The following is an 18,946-nucleotide window of genomic DNA, read 5'->3' on the forward strand; positions in this document are numbered from 1 at the left end:
TGTCATGGTAACTCTCAGTATTCCTTCTTCATGGGAGAAAGCCATTGGCCATTTTCACTGTTTTCTATAATACCTGAACTGTCCCATCTCCCTTATATTTTGAAAGGATGGGCATCATAGGGTAATTCCTGATTTATGTGCAAAAGTTTTTTTGAAAACCATAATTGTACATCTATCCATGCAAACTATTCTATCCTAACCTATTCAAACGTAACTATTCTAACCTTCATACATATCTAATGGTATTTGTAGGTACCATATAATTGATATAGGCCAGATGGAATAATCCTAGAAGGTAAGTGTATCAAGAACTCACTAAAATAACACAGTATGGGAAAGAGTAAAATTATAGAAGATAGTCTAAAATGACTGTACAAAAAAAAACCTGTCCCCCTCCCTAGGATTTTGGTTGTAACCTGAATAATAATTAAAATAATAGTTATTACAATTTACAGGATGAAAACGGAAAGTGAATCCACAGAACCACCGTAACGTGGAAGCCTATTCAGAGCTGACCATGACTGAACCATGGCGCTAATCAAAACCACAGATACCCACACTGAATGAAACATCATTACGTTTTTTTCCCTCTTTTTGTATATAACATAATTATAAAGCAATATCACAAGACCTAGGGGAGTAAGAATAATGAAGATGTCCATGCTACTTTGTTCATTCTGCGGAACACTCCAGTCTCCATAGAATAGTGAATTTCATTCAACCCTGGCTGCACTTTAAAACTAGCTGTATTCATAAAATAGGGTGGCCATGCCCAACTCCAGACCAATGGAATTAAATCAGTCTCTGGGAGTGGGTTTAGGGCACAACGAATTTTTAAAAACAAATGCTCCTCAAATGACCCCGACCTACAGCCAAGGTAAGAAACACCCTCCTAAGGCCTTTCGGGGAGTGGGCACTGTGAGTGACAGGCCATTTTCAAACAGCAAGTTATCAGGTTGGGAACTTCTAAGGTGAGAGGGATTGGTTTGTATGAGGCTTTGATCTTGCAATAGTTATTGCATATGGATATTTCTATAGTCCTCTTCTGCTTGCAGTATCTGGTAATGGGGACAAAGAAGTTTAAGAGCACAAGAAAAACCCCGGGGCATCCCCAGAAGCAAACTGGGGAAGCAAACCACTCCCTAATCAAATACCATAGTCATGGTAATGCTGACCTTTAGTAGATAGAAGGAAAACTCTAAGAATTTTAAAGAAACACATCCCGGAAAATGAGTGTGGTGATGAGGTAAGCCAGGCACTCACTACCTTTTGTGAAAGATCTTTCCAGGGCACGTGCAAGCCTAGGTAAGCAGGTGAGTTGCTCCAGTACCTCTCTACTAGGACCATTTTCTTGCCCAGATAGTTCTAGATCTCAGACTGTTAAGCCTGAGAGGAGGTTAGTATCAGGTTCGCCTGCAGGCCTTTCTCCTTTCCAACACATTTAAATTTTTTGACAAAGGAAGCTGAGCAGGTTGGTTCGACTTTACCTAGTTTTAAGTAATCTCATATTTAGTAGTGGGCTATTTATTGAGCTCAAATCACGAAAATTGGAAGATTCAAGCCTCAGTTTTGTCATTTGACGACTTTTGGGATGGCATCAGGGTGACGTGTAGGTTATTTCTCTTTATTTTTCCTATCTATAGATGACTAATCCTTGTTTTGCATTCAGAGAAATATAAAAAAATGGAATGTGTTTGTGAATTATTACATCATAGCCTTCCTCAAGAAAAAAGGGCAGTGCTCTAATGAGGACCTGTCTGTCAGCATCTCTGATGCTCACCCCCATTTCTAAAGAACACTTTTCAGGGCTAACCATTTCCCTAGGAGTAGAAGATTACTGTGATAAACCAGACAAAAGAAAATATCTTAAAATTCATCCTAAAAAACTGTGTTTTTCAATTAAGATGGTGATAGTACACAAAAGTAGAGTTAATTAGTAATTCCCGCTGCTTTTATAAAGCTGCTACAATCTGCCAAGTTTTATTAAATTTTACAATCATCCAATTTTTATAACCTTTTGAGAAGGAAACATTTATCTCAGACTGTTTTATTCTGTTCTGCTTTGTCTTTGCAAATGTTGAAATGGTGAAGAAACTAACCTAACTGGCTTAAAGGGCACATAAAATGCAATGGTAACTTGTAAGAAAAGAAACCGTGGGCCAGATCTTTGCATAGGAATCGAAATCCCTCTAGTGAGGTCACTCTGATTTGGTTCTGATTTGCTTGTCCACTGGGGCTCCTGTTCCTGCTTGGTTCCCAGAACTGTTCCTCACCAGTATCTGAGGGGATTAGAAAGGATTTCACGAGCCACCCAGAGATTCTTGTTCCTCCGGTGCAGTTAAACAATAGGAGGAAAGAAGCCTCATACATTCGGGAACAGAAGGTCTAGTATCTTTTACTATCTCAGCTTTCCAGTCTAGTGTTTAATATTATGCAGATAACCAGCTATAATCACGTGTGTGTATAATGTCTACATCTGTACTTTCACAATTTAGGAAATGTTGTGCTGCTTACTCAATTGTGAAGCAATATGCTTTTAAAAGACAGTGTCTACTTGACACTTCTTAACTCGATATTGAGTCCATAATGAAAAATAACCAATTTGTCTGGCATTACAAAAACAAAAGGAGAAGGTAGGGAAAAAACTCATAAACCATTTGTTTGAAGGAAATTATTTTCCCAGGAAGTCCAACTAAGCAGCATTTTCATACGGCTATAGTATATTTCCTTTCTTGAAAACTTTGTCAAAATGGATGGCATCAACCTCTGGTCTGATAGATCAGTGTCATAGCTCTTATCATAACCATAGTTATGAAAAACTTGTTCTCGTGCTCTACTAGACTCTGGCTGAAGAAAATCAGAGGACATTGAAGACATCAGAACTTAGGAGTCTCTAAAGTCCATGACCCCCATGACTGTAAGATGTAAGAAAAAGAGAATGCGTTTTGTCAAAGAATGGGTAAGGAGTTAAAAGTGGGGAAAGGAAAATGAGCAGATATATATGTATTAACATGAATCAGAAGAAACTGACATCTTTTGTAGGTCAAAGACGGTCAAGTGCTGATGATTTTAAAAGTTCAACCTAATATCAAAATCCCAAAAAGTAAACAATGTTTGACATCAGTCTTATGAATAAAAATGTCTTCTCTTTCTTCTCTGTATCTGAATTGCTTTACCTTCTCTTTTTCTAAATCAAAAGAGGAAATAAAGCGAACAAAAATCAATGAACAAATATGACAGGGAAAAATTTAAAGTACAAAAGGATGACATAATATAAACAAAGAGAGGAAAAGATTAAACATTGAATAGGAGAATGTAGATAAACAAATAAAATATTTAAAATTGAAAGAAAAATTAAAAATGAAGTGACATCCAAAGTCTAAAAGATAAACACAATGGCTGGGAAAATATTGATATTTCACTTAGCAACACCAAATGCAAAAATAGTCTATATCATTAGCTGCTCTCAGAATCAGTGCTTCTCAACAGTTGATTACTAGACTTTAAAACAGGAAGAATCTATAATTTGGTTATATGTATTCAAAGCCTCCTTCTTTCCATAGAATGATGTTCTGTATATGAAGGATAAACGATAAATCAATGAAAAGATTCATATCTACTAGTAATATGTGATTAAATATTTCTAATAAAATCAATTTTTGCTTTTCACTAATTCTCCTGAGCAATAAAAAGTGTGTCTATTTTAGAACTGATGTGCTAAACTAAAGGGAATCAGAGGCCAATATGAACAGAAAATGGGAAAGGAAAACACAATTGAACAAGAGGGCTGGGCACCAGAATAAAAATACAAAGAAAAGTTATATATAAAGAAATAGTAAAATGAAGACAGACATTAAAACAAGGGAAAGTGGGTGGCTTTTTAATTTAAAAAAATAAATAAAAGCACAGATCCAATTTTATCAAATAAACAATTTGTACAATGCATTTAAAAGCACACAGCCTTCATGTTCTCTCTATAAAGAAAGATATTATCTTTTCTTGTTGAACACAAAGAATTATAAAAATAATATTTTTATTATTTGAAACATAACATTTCTATTATTTGAAACAACTAATCCTTGTAACTCTTGAATTTCCAGTTATCATTAAGAAGCTACAGGCCTAATAAAGATAAAACTTCCAAAGTAAACATGTAATCAACTTTCACCTGAATGTGTTACTGTAGTTACTTGACTTTGATGATAATGAGATTAAAGTAACAATAATGCTGGATATGACAACTGTTTGGAAAAAAAACCTGAAAAGATTAACTAATACGTCTCTTAAAATGACAGGTTTCTTTTGTGGCTCTATGAATATTTCCAGCCATGTGGTCCAAGTAAAATTGTCAATGGCATTCTATTGGGTAACATTTGTAAAAATGAATGAACATAACCCAATATTTGCAAGTGTATTTTTAAAAGTCATTTAAGTAGCAGTGTATCTTCTACCAATTGTGTTCACTGGTGGCCTGAGGTTGTCACTTACTAGAATTAGTGCTGTCATCCTTGGTTCCATCGAGAGCTCCATCGGGGTGCATTTGCAAGTAGTAGCCTTGCCTGCAATATAACCTGGTCACTATACCCTTGAGCTGGGGATCTGAAAGGCAAACATAGTGGTCATAAGCCTCACAATGTGTCACAATTGAATTTCTTTTTTCTTTTCTGTTTCTTTTCTTTCTTTTTCAGAAGTAAGAGGGTATTTTATGGACATAGCACCTTTTATTTTATGTTTCCCAGATGTCTCTGTATTTCTCAAACCTGGAAGATGCTAATCACAGAAGGTGAAGAAACTGCAGTCATCAGCTGAAGCTAATAGGTCATTTTATGAAACTGATATGTGTGTATTTAAATGGTTGGTTACTTAAAAGATTAAACTACTTAATCTGTTAGTTTAGTTATTAGTTAAGTCCTAAACTAACTAGCTTAATAGTTTAAACTAATATGATTCAGAATGGCAGGACAAGAGTTTTGCAAACTTCTGGCTTTAAGAAACCTTGTTAAAGGCTTCTTAACCTTGTTAAAGACTTCTTTAACAAGAAACATTGTTAAAGGCTTTTTACTTAATTTGACAAGGAATTCCAAAATGTGAAAAAGCTGTATTAAAAAAAAGTCACACTAACATTTGGTACACATTCTTAGAAAAAGCCCTGATATGGAGGGTGTTTCTTTGATGTCTAAATGGTCACCCTAACTTGCACAGAAACATCTGTGTACTTATGTGTGATCCATAGGAAAATGTGTAAATCAACTTCTGAACTCAGGGCAAGACACAATAACAAACGTAAGCTCTCTGGCCATAATCTAGACAAATTAGATGATAATTAAAAAGATAATCCTATATAACTTATACAACTAAAAAGGACAGTAAAATTGTACAATATGGCTTTTGATTCTTGGCCCAAATGGCTTGAGGTTGAGGGCAGTGGAAGTTTATTAAAACCAAAAGGGGACAGATACACCAGAAATACATCTACACGTGGAACAACTCCTACAGAACGCTGGCAGAAGACCTCAGACCTCCCAAAACGCAAGAAACCCCTCACGTACCTGGTTAGGGCAAAAGAAAAAAATAAACAGAGACGAAAGGATAGGGACGGGTCCTGCACCAGCGTGAGGGAGCTGTGAAGGAGGAAAAGTGTCCACACACTAGGAAGCCCCTTCGCGGTCGCAGACTGCAGGTGGCCGAGTGGGGGAGCTTCGGGGCCGCAGAGGAGAGCACAGCAACAGGTGTGCGGAGGGCAAAGCGGTGAGATTCCAGCACAGAGGATCACGGCCGACCGGCACTCACCAGCCGAGAGGCTTGTCTGCTCACCCGCCGGGGCGGGTGGGGCTGGGAGCTGAGGCTCCGGCTTCAGTCGGAGCGCCGGGAGAGGACTGGGGTTGGCGGCGCGAACACAGCCTGCAGGGCGTTAGTGCACCGCGGCTAGCCGGGAGGGAGTCCGGGGAAAAGTCTGGACCTGCCGAAGAGGCAAGAGACTTTTTCTTCCCTCTTTATTTCCTGGTGCGCGAGGAGAGGGGATTAAGAACGCTGCTTAAAGGAGCTCCAGAGACGGGCGCGAGCCGCGGCTAAAAGTGCGGACCCCAGAGACGGGCATGAGACGCTAAGGCTGCTGCTGCCGCCACCAAGAAGCCTGTGTGCGAGCACAGGTCACTATCCACACCCCCTCCCGGGGAGCCTGTGCAGCCTGCCACTGCCACGGTCCCGTGATCCAGGGGCAACTCCCCCGGGAGAACGCACTGCGCGCGTCACGCCGGCGCGACGTCACGCCGGCGCGACGTCACTGCGGCCTCTGCCGCCGCAGGCCCGCCCCGCACTCCGTGCCCCTCCCTCACCCCCTGCCTGAGTGAGCCAGAGCCCCCGAGTCAGTGGCTCCTTTAACCCCTTCCTGTCTGAGCAAAGAACAGACGCCCTCCGGCGACCTACACGCACAGGTGGGGCCGAATCCAAAGCTGAACCCCTGGGAGCTGTGAGAAGAAGAGAAAGGGAAATCTCCCCCAGCAGCCACAGAAGCAGCGGATTAAAGCTCCACAATCAACTTGATGTCCCCTGCATCTGTGGAATACATGAATACACAACGAATCATGCCAAATTAAGAAGCCGTGTGGATGAAAGGCTCTTGGTGCTGCAGCCAGGAGTTAGTGCTGTGCCTCTGAGGTGGGAGAACCAACTTCAGGACACTGGTCCACAAGAGGCCTCCCAGCTGCACATAATATCAAACGGCGAAAATCTCCCAGAGATCTCCATCTCGACGCCAGCACCCAGCTTCACTCAACGACCAGCAAGCTACAGTGATGGACATCCTATGCCAAACAACTAGCAAGACAGGAACACAATCGCACCCATTAGCAGAGAGGCTGCCCAAAATCATAATAAGCCTACAGACACCCCAAAACACACCACCAGACGTGGACCTGCCCACCAGAAAGACAAGATCCAGCCTCATCCACCAGAACACAGGCACTAGTCCCCTCCACCAGGAAGCCTACACAACCCACTGAACCAACCTTAGCCACTGGGGACAGACACCAAAAACAACAGGAACTACGAACCTTCAGCCTGCAAAAAGGAGACCCCAAACACAGTAAGATAAGCAAAATGAAAAGACAGAAGAACACACAGCAGATGAAGGAGCAAGATAAAAACCCACCTGACCTAACAAATGAAGAGGAAATAGGCAGTCTACCTGAAAAATAATTCAGAATAATGAGAGTAAAGATGATCCAAAATCTTGGAAATAGAATAGACAAAATGCAAGAAACATTTAACAAGGACCTAGAAGAACTAAAGATGAAACAAATAATGATGAACACCACAATAAATGAAATGAAAAATACTCTAGATGGGATCGATAGCAGAATAACTGAGGCAGAAGAATGGATAAGTGACCTGGAAGATAAAATAGTGGAAATAACTACTGCAGAGCAGAATAAAGAAAAAAGAATGAAAAGAACTGAGGACAGTCTCAGAGACCTCTGGGACAACATTAAATGCACCAACATTCGAATTATAGGGGTTCCAGAAGAAAAAGAGAAACAGAAAGGGACTGGGAAAATATTTGAAGAGATTATAGTTGAAAACTTCCCTAATATGGGAAAGGAAATAGTTAAATCAAGTCCAGGAAGCACAGAGAGTCCCATACAGGATAAATCCAAGGAGAAATACGCCAAGACACATATTAATCAAACAGTCAAAAATTAAATACAAAGAAAGCATATTAAAAGCAGCAAGGGAAAAACAACAAATAACACACAAGGGAATCCCCATAAGGTTAACAGCTGATCTTTCAGCAGAAACTCTGCAAGCCAGAAAGGAGTGGCAGGACATATTGAAAGTGATGAAGGAGAAAAACCTGCAACCAAGATTACTCTACCCAGCAAGGATCTCATTCAGATTTGACGGAGAAATTAAAACCTTTACAGACAAGCAAAAGCTGAGAGAGTTCAGCACCACCAAACCAGCTCTACAACAACTGCTAAAGGAAGTTCTCTAGGCAAGAAACACAAAAGAAGGAAAAGACCTACAATAACGAACCCAAAACAATTAAGAAAATGGGAATGGGAACATACATATCGATAATTACCTGAAATGTAAATGGACTAAATGCTCCCACCAAAAGACACAGAGTGGCTGAATGGATACAAAAACAAGATCCATATATTTGCTGTCTACAAGAGACCCACTTCAGACCTAGAGACACATACAGACTGAAAGTAAGGGGATGGAAAAAGGTATTTCATGCAAATGGAAACCAAAAGAAAGCTGGAGTAGCAAGTCTCGTATCAGACAAAATAGACTTTAAAATAAAGACTATTAGAAGAGACAAAGAAGGACACTACATAATGATCAAGGGATTGATCCAAGAAGAAGATATAACCACCGCAAATATTTATGCACCCAACATACGAGTACCTCAATACATAACGCAAATACTAACAGTCATAAAAGGGGAAATCAACAGTAACACATTCATAGTAGGGGACTTTAACACCCCACTTTCAACAATGGACAGATGATCCAAAATGAAAATAAATAAGGAAACACAAGCTTTAAATGATACATTAAACAAGATGGACTTAATTGATATTTATAGGACAGTCCATCCAAAAACAACAGAATACACATTTTCCTCAAGTGCTCATGGAACATTCTCCAGGATAGATCATATCTTGGGTCACAAATCAAGCCTTGGTAAATTTAAGAAAATTGAAATTGTATCAAGTATCTTTTCCGACCACAACGCTATGAGACTAGATATCAATTACAGGAAAAGATCTGTAAAAAATACAAACACATGGAGGCTAAACAATACATTACTTAATAACGAAGTGATCACTGAAGAAATCAAAGAGGAAATGAAAAACTACTTAGAAACAAGTGACAATGGAGACACGACGATTCAAAATCTATGGGATGCAGCAAAAGCAGTTCTAAGAGGGAAGTTTATAGCAATACAATCCTACCTTAAGAAACAGGAAACATCTTGAATAAACAACCTAACCTTGCACCTAAAGCAATTAGAGAAAGAAGAGCAAAAAAACCCCGAAGTAGCAAAAGGAAAGAAATCATAAAAATCAGATCAGAAATAAATGAAAAAGAAATGAAAGAAACGATAGCAAAGATCAATAAAAGTAAAAGCTGGTTCTTTGAAAGGATAAACAAAATTGATAAACCATTAGCCAGACTCATCAAGAAAAAAAGGGAGAAGACTGAAATCAATAGAATTAGAAATGAAAAAGGAGAAGTAACAACTGACACTGCAGAAATACAAAAGATCATGAGAGATTACTACAAGCAACTCTGTGCCAATAAAAGGACAACCTGGAAGAAATGGGCAAATTCTTAGAAAGGCACAACCTGCCAAGACTGAATCAGGAAGAAATAGAAAATATGAACAGACCAATCACAAGCACTGAAATTGACTGTGATTAAAAATCTTCCAACAAGCAAAAGCCCAGGACCAGATGGCTTCACAGGCGAATTCTATCAAACATTTAGAGAAGAGCTATCACCTATCCTTCTCAAACTCTTCCAAAATATAGCAGAGGGAGGAACACTCCCCAACTCATTCTACGAGGCCACCATCACCCTGATACCAAAACCAGACAAGGATGTCACAAAGAAAGAAAACTACAGGCCAATATCACTGATGAACGTAGATGCAAAAATCCTCAACAAAATACTAGCAAACAGAATCCAACAGCACATTAAACGTATCATACACCATGATCAAGTGGGGTTTATTCCAGGAATGCAAGGATCTTCAATATATGCAAATCAATCAACGTGATACACCATATTAACAAATTGAAGGAGAAAAACCATATGATCATCTCAATAGATGCAGAGAAAGCTTTTGACAAAATTCAACACCCATTTATGATAAAAACCCTGCAGAAAGTAGGCATAGAGGGAACTTTCCTCAACATAATAAAGGCCATATATGACAAACCCACAGCCAACATCATCCTCAATGGTGAAAAACTGAAAGCATTTCCACTAAGATCAGGAACAAGACAAGGTTGCCCACTCTCACCACTCTTATTCAACATAGTTTTGGAAGTTTTAGCCACAGCAATCAGAGAAGAAAAGGAAATAAAAGGAATCCAAATCGGAAAAGAAGTAAAGCTGTCACTCTTTGCAGATGACATGACACTACACATAGAGAATCCTAAAGATGCTACCAGAAAACTACTAGAGCTAATCAATGAATTTGGTAAAGTAGCAGGATACAAAATTAATGCACAGAAATCTCTGGCATTCCTATACACTAATGATGAAAAATCTGAAGGTGAAATCAAGGAAACACTCCCATTTACCATTGCAACAAATAGAATAAAATATCTAGGAATAAACCTACCTAAGGAGACAAAAGACCTGTATGCAGAAAATTATAAGACACTGATGAAAGAAATTAAAGATGATAAAAATAGATGGAGAGATATACCATGTTCTTGGATTGGAAGAATCAACATTGTGAAAATGACTCTACTACCCAAAGCAATCTACAGATTCAAGGCAATCCCTATCAAACTACCACTGGCATTTTTCACAAAACTAGAACAAAAAATTTCACAATTTGTATGGAAACACAGAAGACCCTGAATAGCCAAAGCAATCTTGAGAACGAAAAACGGAGCTGGAGGAATCAGGCTTCCTGACTTCAGACTATACTACAAAGCTACAGTAATCAAGACAGTATGGTACTGGCACAAAAACAGAAATATAGATCAATGGAACAGGATAGAAAGCCCAGAGATAAACCCACGCACATATGGTCACCTTATCTTTGATAAAGGAGGCAGGAATGTACAGTGGAGAAAGGACAGCCTCTTCAATAAGTGGTGCTGGGAAAACTGGACAGGTACATGTAAAAGTATGAGATTAGATCACTCCCTAACACCATACAGAGAAATAAGCTCAAAATGGATTAAAGACCTAAATGTAAGTCCAGAAACTATCAAACTCTTAGAGGAAAACATAGGCAGGACACTCTATGACATAAATCACAGCAAGGTCCTTTTTGACCCACCTCCTAGAGAAATGGAAATAAAAACAAAAATAAAAAATGGGACCTAATGAAACTTAAAAGCTTTTGCGCAGCAAAGGAAACCATAAACAAGACCAAAAGACAACCCTCAGAATGGGAGAAAATATTTGCAAATGAAGCAACTGACAAAGGATTAATCTCCAAAATTTATAAGCAGCTCATGCAGCTTAATAACAAAAAAACAAACAACCCAATCCAAAAATGGGCAGAAGACCTAAATAGACATTTCTCCAAAGAAGATATACAGACTGCCAACAAACACATGAAAGAATGCTCAACATCACTAATCATTAGAGAAATGCAAATCAAAACTACAATGAGATATCATCTCACACCAGTCAGAATGGCCATCATCAAAAAATCTAGAAACAATAAATGCTGGAGAGAGTGTGGAGAAAAGGGAACCCTCTTACACTGTTGGTGGGAATGTAAATTGATACAGCCACTGTGGAGAACAGTATGGAGGTTCCTTAAAAAACTACAAATAGAACTACCATATGACCCAGCAATCCCACTACTGGGCATATACCCTGAGAAAACCATAATTCAAAAAGAGTCATGTACCAAAATGTTCATTGCAGCTCTATTTACAATAGCCCAGAGATGGAAATAACCTAAGTGTCCATCATCGGATGAATGGATAAAGAAGATGTGGCACATATATACAATGGAATATTACTCTGCCATAAAAAGAAACGAAATTGAGCTATTTGTAATGAGGTGGCTAGACCTAGAGTCTGTCATACAGAGTGAAGTAAGTCAGAAAGAGAGCGACAAATACCGTATGCTAACACATATATATGGAATTTAAGAAAAAAAATGTCATGAAAAACCTAGGGGTGAAACAGGAATAAAGACACAGACTTACTAGAGAATGGACTTGTGGCTATGGGGAGGGGGAAGGGTAAACTGACAAAGCGAGAGAGAGGCCTGGACATATATACACTACCAAACGTAAGGTAGATAGCTAGTGGGAAGCAGCCGCATAGCACAGGGAGATCAGCTCAGTGCTTTGTGACCGCCTGGAGGGGTGGGATAGGGAGGGTGGGAGGGAGGGAGACGCAAGCGGCAAGAGATATGGGAACATATGTATATATATAACTGATTCATTTTGTTGTGAATCTGAAACTAACATACCATTGTAAAGCAATTATACTCCAATAAAGATGTAAAAAAAAAAAAAAAAACAAAAGGGAAGTTAGATGGTAACATACTTCTCATTAGATGATTCATCTAAAAGATAGCCAGTCTAGTGATCCGATGCTTCACAAAGAGCCAATTGTACCTTTGAAAATAAACATTTGCATGTGGCTTTTCAAAGGCCATCCTCATGTCATGACTAGATTTGATGGGGGGCATCAGAATCCCCGCCATGGCAACTGGCATCTCTCCACAACCCCTGAATAGGACATGCAAATGCGATCATGCTGTCAAAACAGGAGGATATTACAGAATGATGAAACAGAGCATCTTGTAATCAATCATAAAATGATGGACTTCAAACAGCTGAAAACACACAAAAAAAGCCACATGCAAAAACAAACATAAAAAGCTATTCAAAACAGAATATCCTCAGCCTTATGTTTAGTTCTCAAGAAATTAGAAAGTGAGAGCATCTGTTTCTATGTATATCTGAATTTGAAAAATGACCCCATGGTACACAGATTTTCTTCAAAGATACTGTGATATTGAAGAAAACCTGGAAAATAATACATGAAAATCACAGCATTCATGTGATCAAGCATGTTAGAATACAGGTGTTTTTGGAAGAGCAGGATTTTGAAAAGAAACATCTACGTGATTATTAGGATTGTGTCATGTATGTTCCTTACTCTGTAGTATATAATTTTAAAAATCACATAATTCTAAGATGTGCATTAGTGGAAAAAATTACTCTTGTGCCTTAATCTGCCCATCATCCAATAAGACTTGGCTGGGCTACTGACCCTTTAAGTACTGAGGACTTTTCCTAGTTTTGCTGCATCATATTTTTGCTTGTCACTGAAAATAGGTAGCACAGAAAAGGAAGGGAACAAAGGCGCGGACAAGGGTAGGGATTCTTAGTTGCCATGAAAACATATAGAGCATTTTAGAGATTGACAGTTTTTCTGCAAAACCTTTATGTTCTGGATCACTTATTTTTAGTGATCCTATATCGTAGCAACTATATCTTCTGCACTTGAATTAAGTACATCAGGCAAGGCAGTGAGAAGACCCATAACCCCCGCAAAGTCCCTTTCACACGTACACAGCGAGAGCCCTTCTCTTTTGTTTTTTGTATTAAAAAAAGATAAGAGAGAACAAACATTGGAGAGGATGTAGAGAAAAGGGGACCTTTGTGCATTGCTGGTGGCGATGTAAAATAGGTGCAGTCCCAGTGGAAAACAGGATGGAGGTTCCTCAAAAAATAGAAAATAGAAATATGATCCATTTGATCCAGGAATCTCACTTCTGGGTGTACATGCAAAGGCAGTGAAATCAGGATCTCAAAGAGATGTCTGCACCCCCATGTTCACTGAGGCATTGTTCACAGTGGCCAAAGCATGGAAACAACCTAAGTGTCTATCAATAGATGAAGGGATAAAAAAAATATGTGGTGTAGATACACAATGGAATATTATTCAGCCATAAAAGAGAAGGAAATCCTGCCATTTGTGACAACAGAAGCGAACCTGAAGGACATGAGGTTAAGGGCCTAATTTGTCATCATCACACCTCATGTCTGATACGAAAGTACCAGCGAAACATGAAATTGTGTTTTTGAGTTCTTATTTAATTTTAAGACAAGAAAAACCAAATTGATTTCTATTTACATAGTTTCACGTTATTTGTTTGTTTTAGAAACCGTAATAACATCGACTGTGTTCTTCTCAGGTGCCAGGATTGACTCATTGAATTTTCACCACAACTTACTTAATAGGAAGCCCATTTTGATGATGAGAAAGTGAAGACACAGAACAATGAATTAATTTGACAAAGAACATATGACTAATAAGTGCAAAGCTGGGGTTGACATGATCCTGCCCACTTAGCTACTAAATCATGTGGCCTGTAAAAATCGAACAATCGAATTAAACATCTTAAAAACTTAAAATACAAACTCATCTGCTTTTTTAAACTAGGTTCTCGAAGGTTATCTCTAGCTGTGTCTAACCCCTAACCCTGCATACTTGGAGCTGAATCTATAATATAAAGCAATAACATAAAGTTAGAAATGACCAAATTTCTTGAAAATCTCTTCTAAGATCTGCCCTACTTTGCCATTGGCCACATTTCCAATAAATCTCTACCCATAAAACCCTCACCAAAATTATAAATTTAATAATGTATACATTTAAATTCCTACAGTATCATTTTCACTTTAATTCCCTCATCTCCACCAACTTCAGCCAGAAGTCAACTTCTGACATGACACTGATGTTAACAGTGTCAACCCCCTAAGACCAACACCACGCTTGCCTTTTTTATTCCACCTAATGGGTTGTCCAATTCCTACAGATGCTGTCTTCAAAATCTCCTTCACTCTTTTCCCTTTTTCTATTTTCACCACCAGCAGCAGTTCAGCCCCTAGTGGCCTCTCCTAGGTGGTCTTAAAACCTGCAGTATGCCTGTTCCAATCCATCAGATGAGGAAATATGTAGCCACTCTCCAATACCCGCTGAATTACTCACACCCTGCAGCAGTGGGGCACCATCCTATCTGCCCAACCTTGGTTTCTACTGTTCCCACGCCATCCTCAGTGCATAGCCCAACCTGGGTCACTGTGGGCTGCCTACAAAGATCCCATAATCTCCCACCTTTATCCTGTTCCCTTAACCTTACGTGTCTCAAATACATCCACTTCCCTAGAGATGCTCCCCTGCGCACCTGTGCACACAACCCCACGTGCACATGACTTTGCCTAATTACTCCTTTTTCTTCTTCCCAAGTTTGACTCCATCAATACTTCCTTTGGGGCACTTGCCTGACACCTCGGAAGACGTCAGACTCCTCTTTGGAATGCTTTTATGGCAGCATTCTTTATAGGTGTAACATTTTGTAAACATCAAAATGATTTCACTTTGAAATATTATTAATACATTAAAAGATAGAGAAAGCAACACAACCTACATCCATGCACCCACCAAGATTAAACAGACGTTAACATTCTGCTCTATAATTCATAACTTTAATTCCACGTTTATTTGTGCACTTGTATCACTGATGTCTGTCTCCAACCTGGACTGTAAGTTTCATAAGGAAAACTGAAATGTACTACATTGCTCACCATGGCATTTCCTGGGTCTAGATAAATGAGAGCTATGCAATGTATATTTCTTGAATGAATATTGAAAAAGGTGTAGTTTTCCAGTAATTTCATATTGCAGGTAAAAGTGAAAATTGGAACAACAACATGACAACTAAGACACAAATCACAGAAAAGCCTTAAAAATGTCCACAACTTTTGATCAGGTAATTGTACTTTCTGCACTTCTAACCCCAAAATAAATCCTCAGCATGGTATAAAGTTTTGTGTAACAACATATGTATATATAACACGATCATGACTATGTAAAAAATACTATCCATAGAGAAAATGGGGGAGGATATGCCAAAATGTTAAATATAACTCTATTTTGATGGTTATTGGAATATTTATCTTTCAATATTTTATTATTTGCAAAATATCCTATCATGATGGCATGCTAATTTTATAATGCAAATGCAGAAATTTTAATAAATCTATTAATGCCTTTGAGAAAGAATGAGTTAAAATAGCATTTTCTACCTACTTGCAAATAATATTGGATACATATATGCAAGTAAACTAAACACCTATTACTGTTGTAGATTAACTGGTTGCCCCAACTTTTCAAGAATTCCACTTAATATTTTCTCTTTGCACATAATCACATGTCCATAAAACCTTTACTGTGATCCTTATTTATATAATTGGCCATTGTGCAATGTGGCCATTTATAGCTTAAAGTCAGTCTTTCAAATAATTCAAACAAACAAAAAAACCTTTTCTCCCTAAGCCTAAAGTATACAACCAAATAATCACAGCAAAAACAAAACAAAACAATTTTACTGACAAAACAACCGCATCAGTTATGTGCGGTCACACAAAGGTATGACTAATCTTCTGGATCTACTGTGAATAGAAGGCTCTAACCCTTCATTTTCTCGCTCTACTTCAATACAAGTCTCAACTTCAGTCTAATATGTGCTGGACAGATAACTTACATGTATTATTTGATGACTCTGTGAGAGAAAAGTTGACAAAGAAGGACCAAGAAAATCTCACATAACTGCCGGAATGGATAGGACCCAGACTGTGCAGCAATTTAAAGCAACAGCGTCCAAAGTGGAGGGCCTCTCCTGGCCAAGGGGACAGTGCACCGCAGTGTATGAAGACCCAGTATTAGAACTTACTATTTTATTATCTCCAAAAATGAGAAAGAACTTAAGCTTCACTAATACTTAACATGAATTGACATCAGTGTCTTCAGAGTCACATGTCACATTAGGTCCTTGAAGTACCTGAGGCAGGTGGGGCATCCCATAATGCTGAGGGGCTGGCCCAGTGACCCTGGCTCTCAGTCACTGTTCCCAATGAATGCTTTACAGTATGTTGAAATTTATGTGCTCCTGGTTAAGCAGGCTTTTAAGTTATATTATTTAGTTTAACTAAAGTTAGGATAGTGTAGGGGAAAAAAATCCCAGAGGTAGTACGGATCAAAGGTGATACAAAAAAACAAAAAAGCAAGCAAAAGCTTAACATGAAGAAAATAACAAAGATGACATATCTTCTACATGGATTATGTGGTTAAAAATAAGCATGGAAATAAGTATCAAAACAATGATAATCTATTCAAATCTCACATGAAGTCAGCCAAAAGATTTTAAAAATGTTTAGAAGACGATCTGAAATACATCTACTGTGATAAGAATGGAACCTCACCCTAAATGAATATTATGCCTTAGGATATAAAAGAATGGAAATATTGCTTGTGTGAAACAAACTTATATTGAGGTGCATGTTCACATTTTTCTTTAAACTAATGGGATAAGAAGGTTTGGTGACAAAGTGCTACAAAATCAATGATCTTATTTGCAATACCAATATAGCCCAAACTCCTACAACTTGGACTCTCAATAATTGAAGGATGAATAAAAATATTTGAAGTCCCACACCTATATTTTGTTAGCCATATAAAAAATGCAAAATATTTTCCAACTTATAAAATTGTTAGAGTTCTTTATTCTCTTTTAAAATACTTCTGCATTCAGAATATCTACTCTGCTTAAGAAAATATGAAAACTTAGCCTGTCTTAATTATCCTTTTCCTTTTGTTTTGTCTTTCATATTTACTGTGCCTGCACATTTTACTAAAAATGTTCTGAGGATACTCCTTGAGTGAAACTCTAACTATGCTCTCTGATATTAATTAAAATAGAAATAATGAAAGCTAATGTGCATGTATATCAAGGGAAAAAAAAGATGTTTCATAATATATTAGCCTCAACACTTAGAACTGAGAGGAATGCAAATCAGTCCAACTGTCTTCAGGTACAGGGGAAAAAATACCCAACATTTTTAATTAAAACAATCACTTTCTCAGAAGTGGGTTCATTTAAATCAATCACTGTCACAAATTATTTTAATAAAATGTACAGACTGACAAAAGAGAAATCAGGATAACTCTTAGAATAATGTATACATAATGTAAATCATTAGTTAAACTGAAAAATGTACAATATGGCATGGATTTTTATATGGCAAATACATAAATGTATATACACACATACTATGTTTATTTACACATAAATCTCAGTACTAATTATAAGCATAGGTTCTTTTTTTTAACATCTTTATTGGAATATAATTGCTTTACAATGGTGTGTTAGTTTCTGCTGTATAACAAAGTGAATCAGCTATACGTATACATATATCCCCATATCCCCTCTCTCTTGCGTCTCCCTCCCACCCTCCCTATCCCACCCCTCTAGGTGGCCACACAGCACCGAGCTGATCTCCCTGTGCTATGCAGCTGCTTCCCACTAGCTATCTGTTTTTCATTTGGTAGTGTATATATGTCAGTGCCACTCTCTCACTTCATCCCAGTTTACCCTTCCCCCTCCCTGTGTCTTCAAGTCCATTCTCTGTCAGCGTAGGTTCTTAAATGTCACTCCTCTATTAGCTATGGGAAATCATGTATTTTTTTAACAGGGTAGAAAGAAATTTTTGGAATATATATTTTTGTGGTAGCTCTAATTAGATTTTGGCACTCCTAGTAAGAGAAAATAGTATTGTGAATAATTTATCCAGTCATAAATTATCATATAGTCCAATCATAAAAATAAACCACGCCTAGGAACTCTTCTAAAGAGCTGAAAAAAAGGGTGAGACAAGGGCACTAAGGAAAATGATAAGTAAAACTAAAGGTGTGAAAATATGCTATCTCTTTCTGTTAATTTCTGAGAATGTCATTCAATTTCCTTCCTGCACTGACCCCATGCTACCTCCAGAGCCTCATGCCTCTGGGAACCTTGTTTCAGCCATTTCAGAACTGTTGCTGAATCCACCACCCCAATCCAATGCATTATCATGTCTACTGAATTTTAACTGCAGATTCTACAGCCTACAATAGCCTCTCCACCTTTGCCTACCCGATCCTTTGCCCGGAGGTACTAGGGATACAATCTGGCCTAAAAGTACAGTTCTTGCTCTCAAAGAGCTTGCTGTCTATTGAAGGGAGAAGAAGAGAACCTGTAATATGATTTTATGCCAATGAATCATGAGTTAAATTATTGGGTTTACATGTCTATCTGCCTGAAAATAAATTATAAATCTTTTGATAATTTGCATCATTATTATTCAAAATAGACTGTCACTAGGCTTTACAGAGAACA

The 18,946-nt window shown here is 38.1% G+C and overlaps 1 protein-coding gene across 2 annotated transcripts in view; it reads right to left on the reverse strand.

The window, feature by feature from the left end:
• The window catches only part of FGF14 (fibroblast growth factor 14), a 615,927-nt gene that overhangs the window by 113,143 nt on the left and 483,838 nt on the right, over nt 1–18,946 (reverse strand). For both annotated transcript variants that reach the window (XM_059995780.1, XM_059995781.1), the window contains exon 2: nt 4,489–4,599. In XM_059995780.1, the coding sequence (XP_059851763.1) occupies nt 4,489–4,599 (111 nt within the window). The remainder of the gene's footprint in view (nt 1–4,488; nt 4,600–18,946) is intronic.

Source organism: Delphinus delphis, chromosome 18 (assembly GCF_949987515.2).
Source record: "Delphinus delphis chromosome 18, mDelDel1.2, whole genome shotgun sequence".
NCBI classification, from domain to species: domain Eukaryota; kingdom Metazoa; phylum Chordata; class Mammalia; order Artiodactyla; family Delphinidae; genus Delphinus; species Delphinus delphis.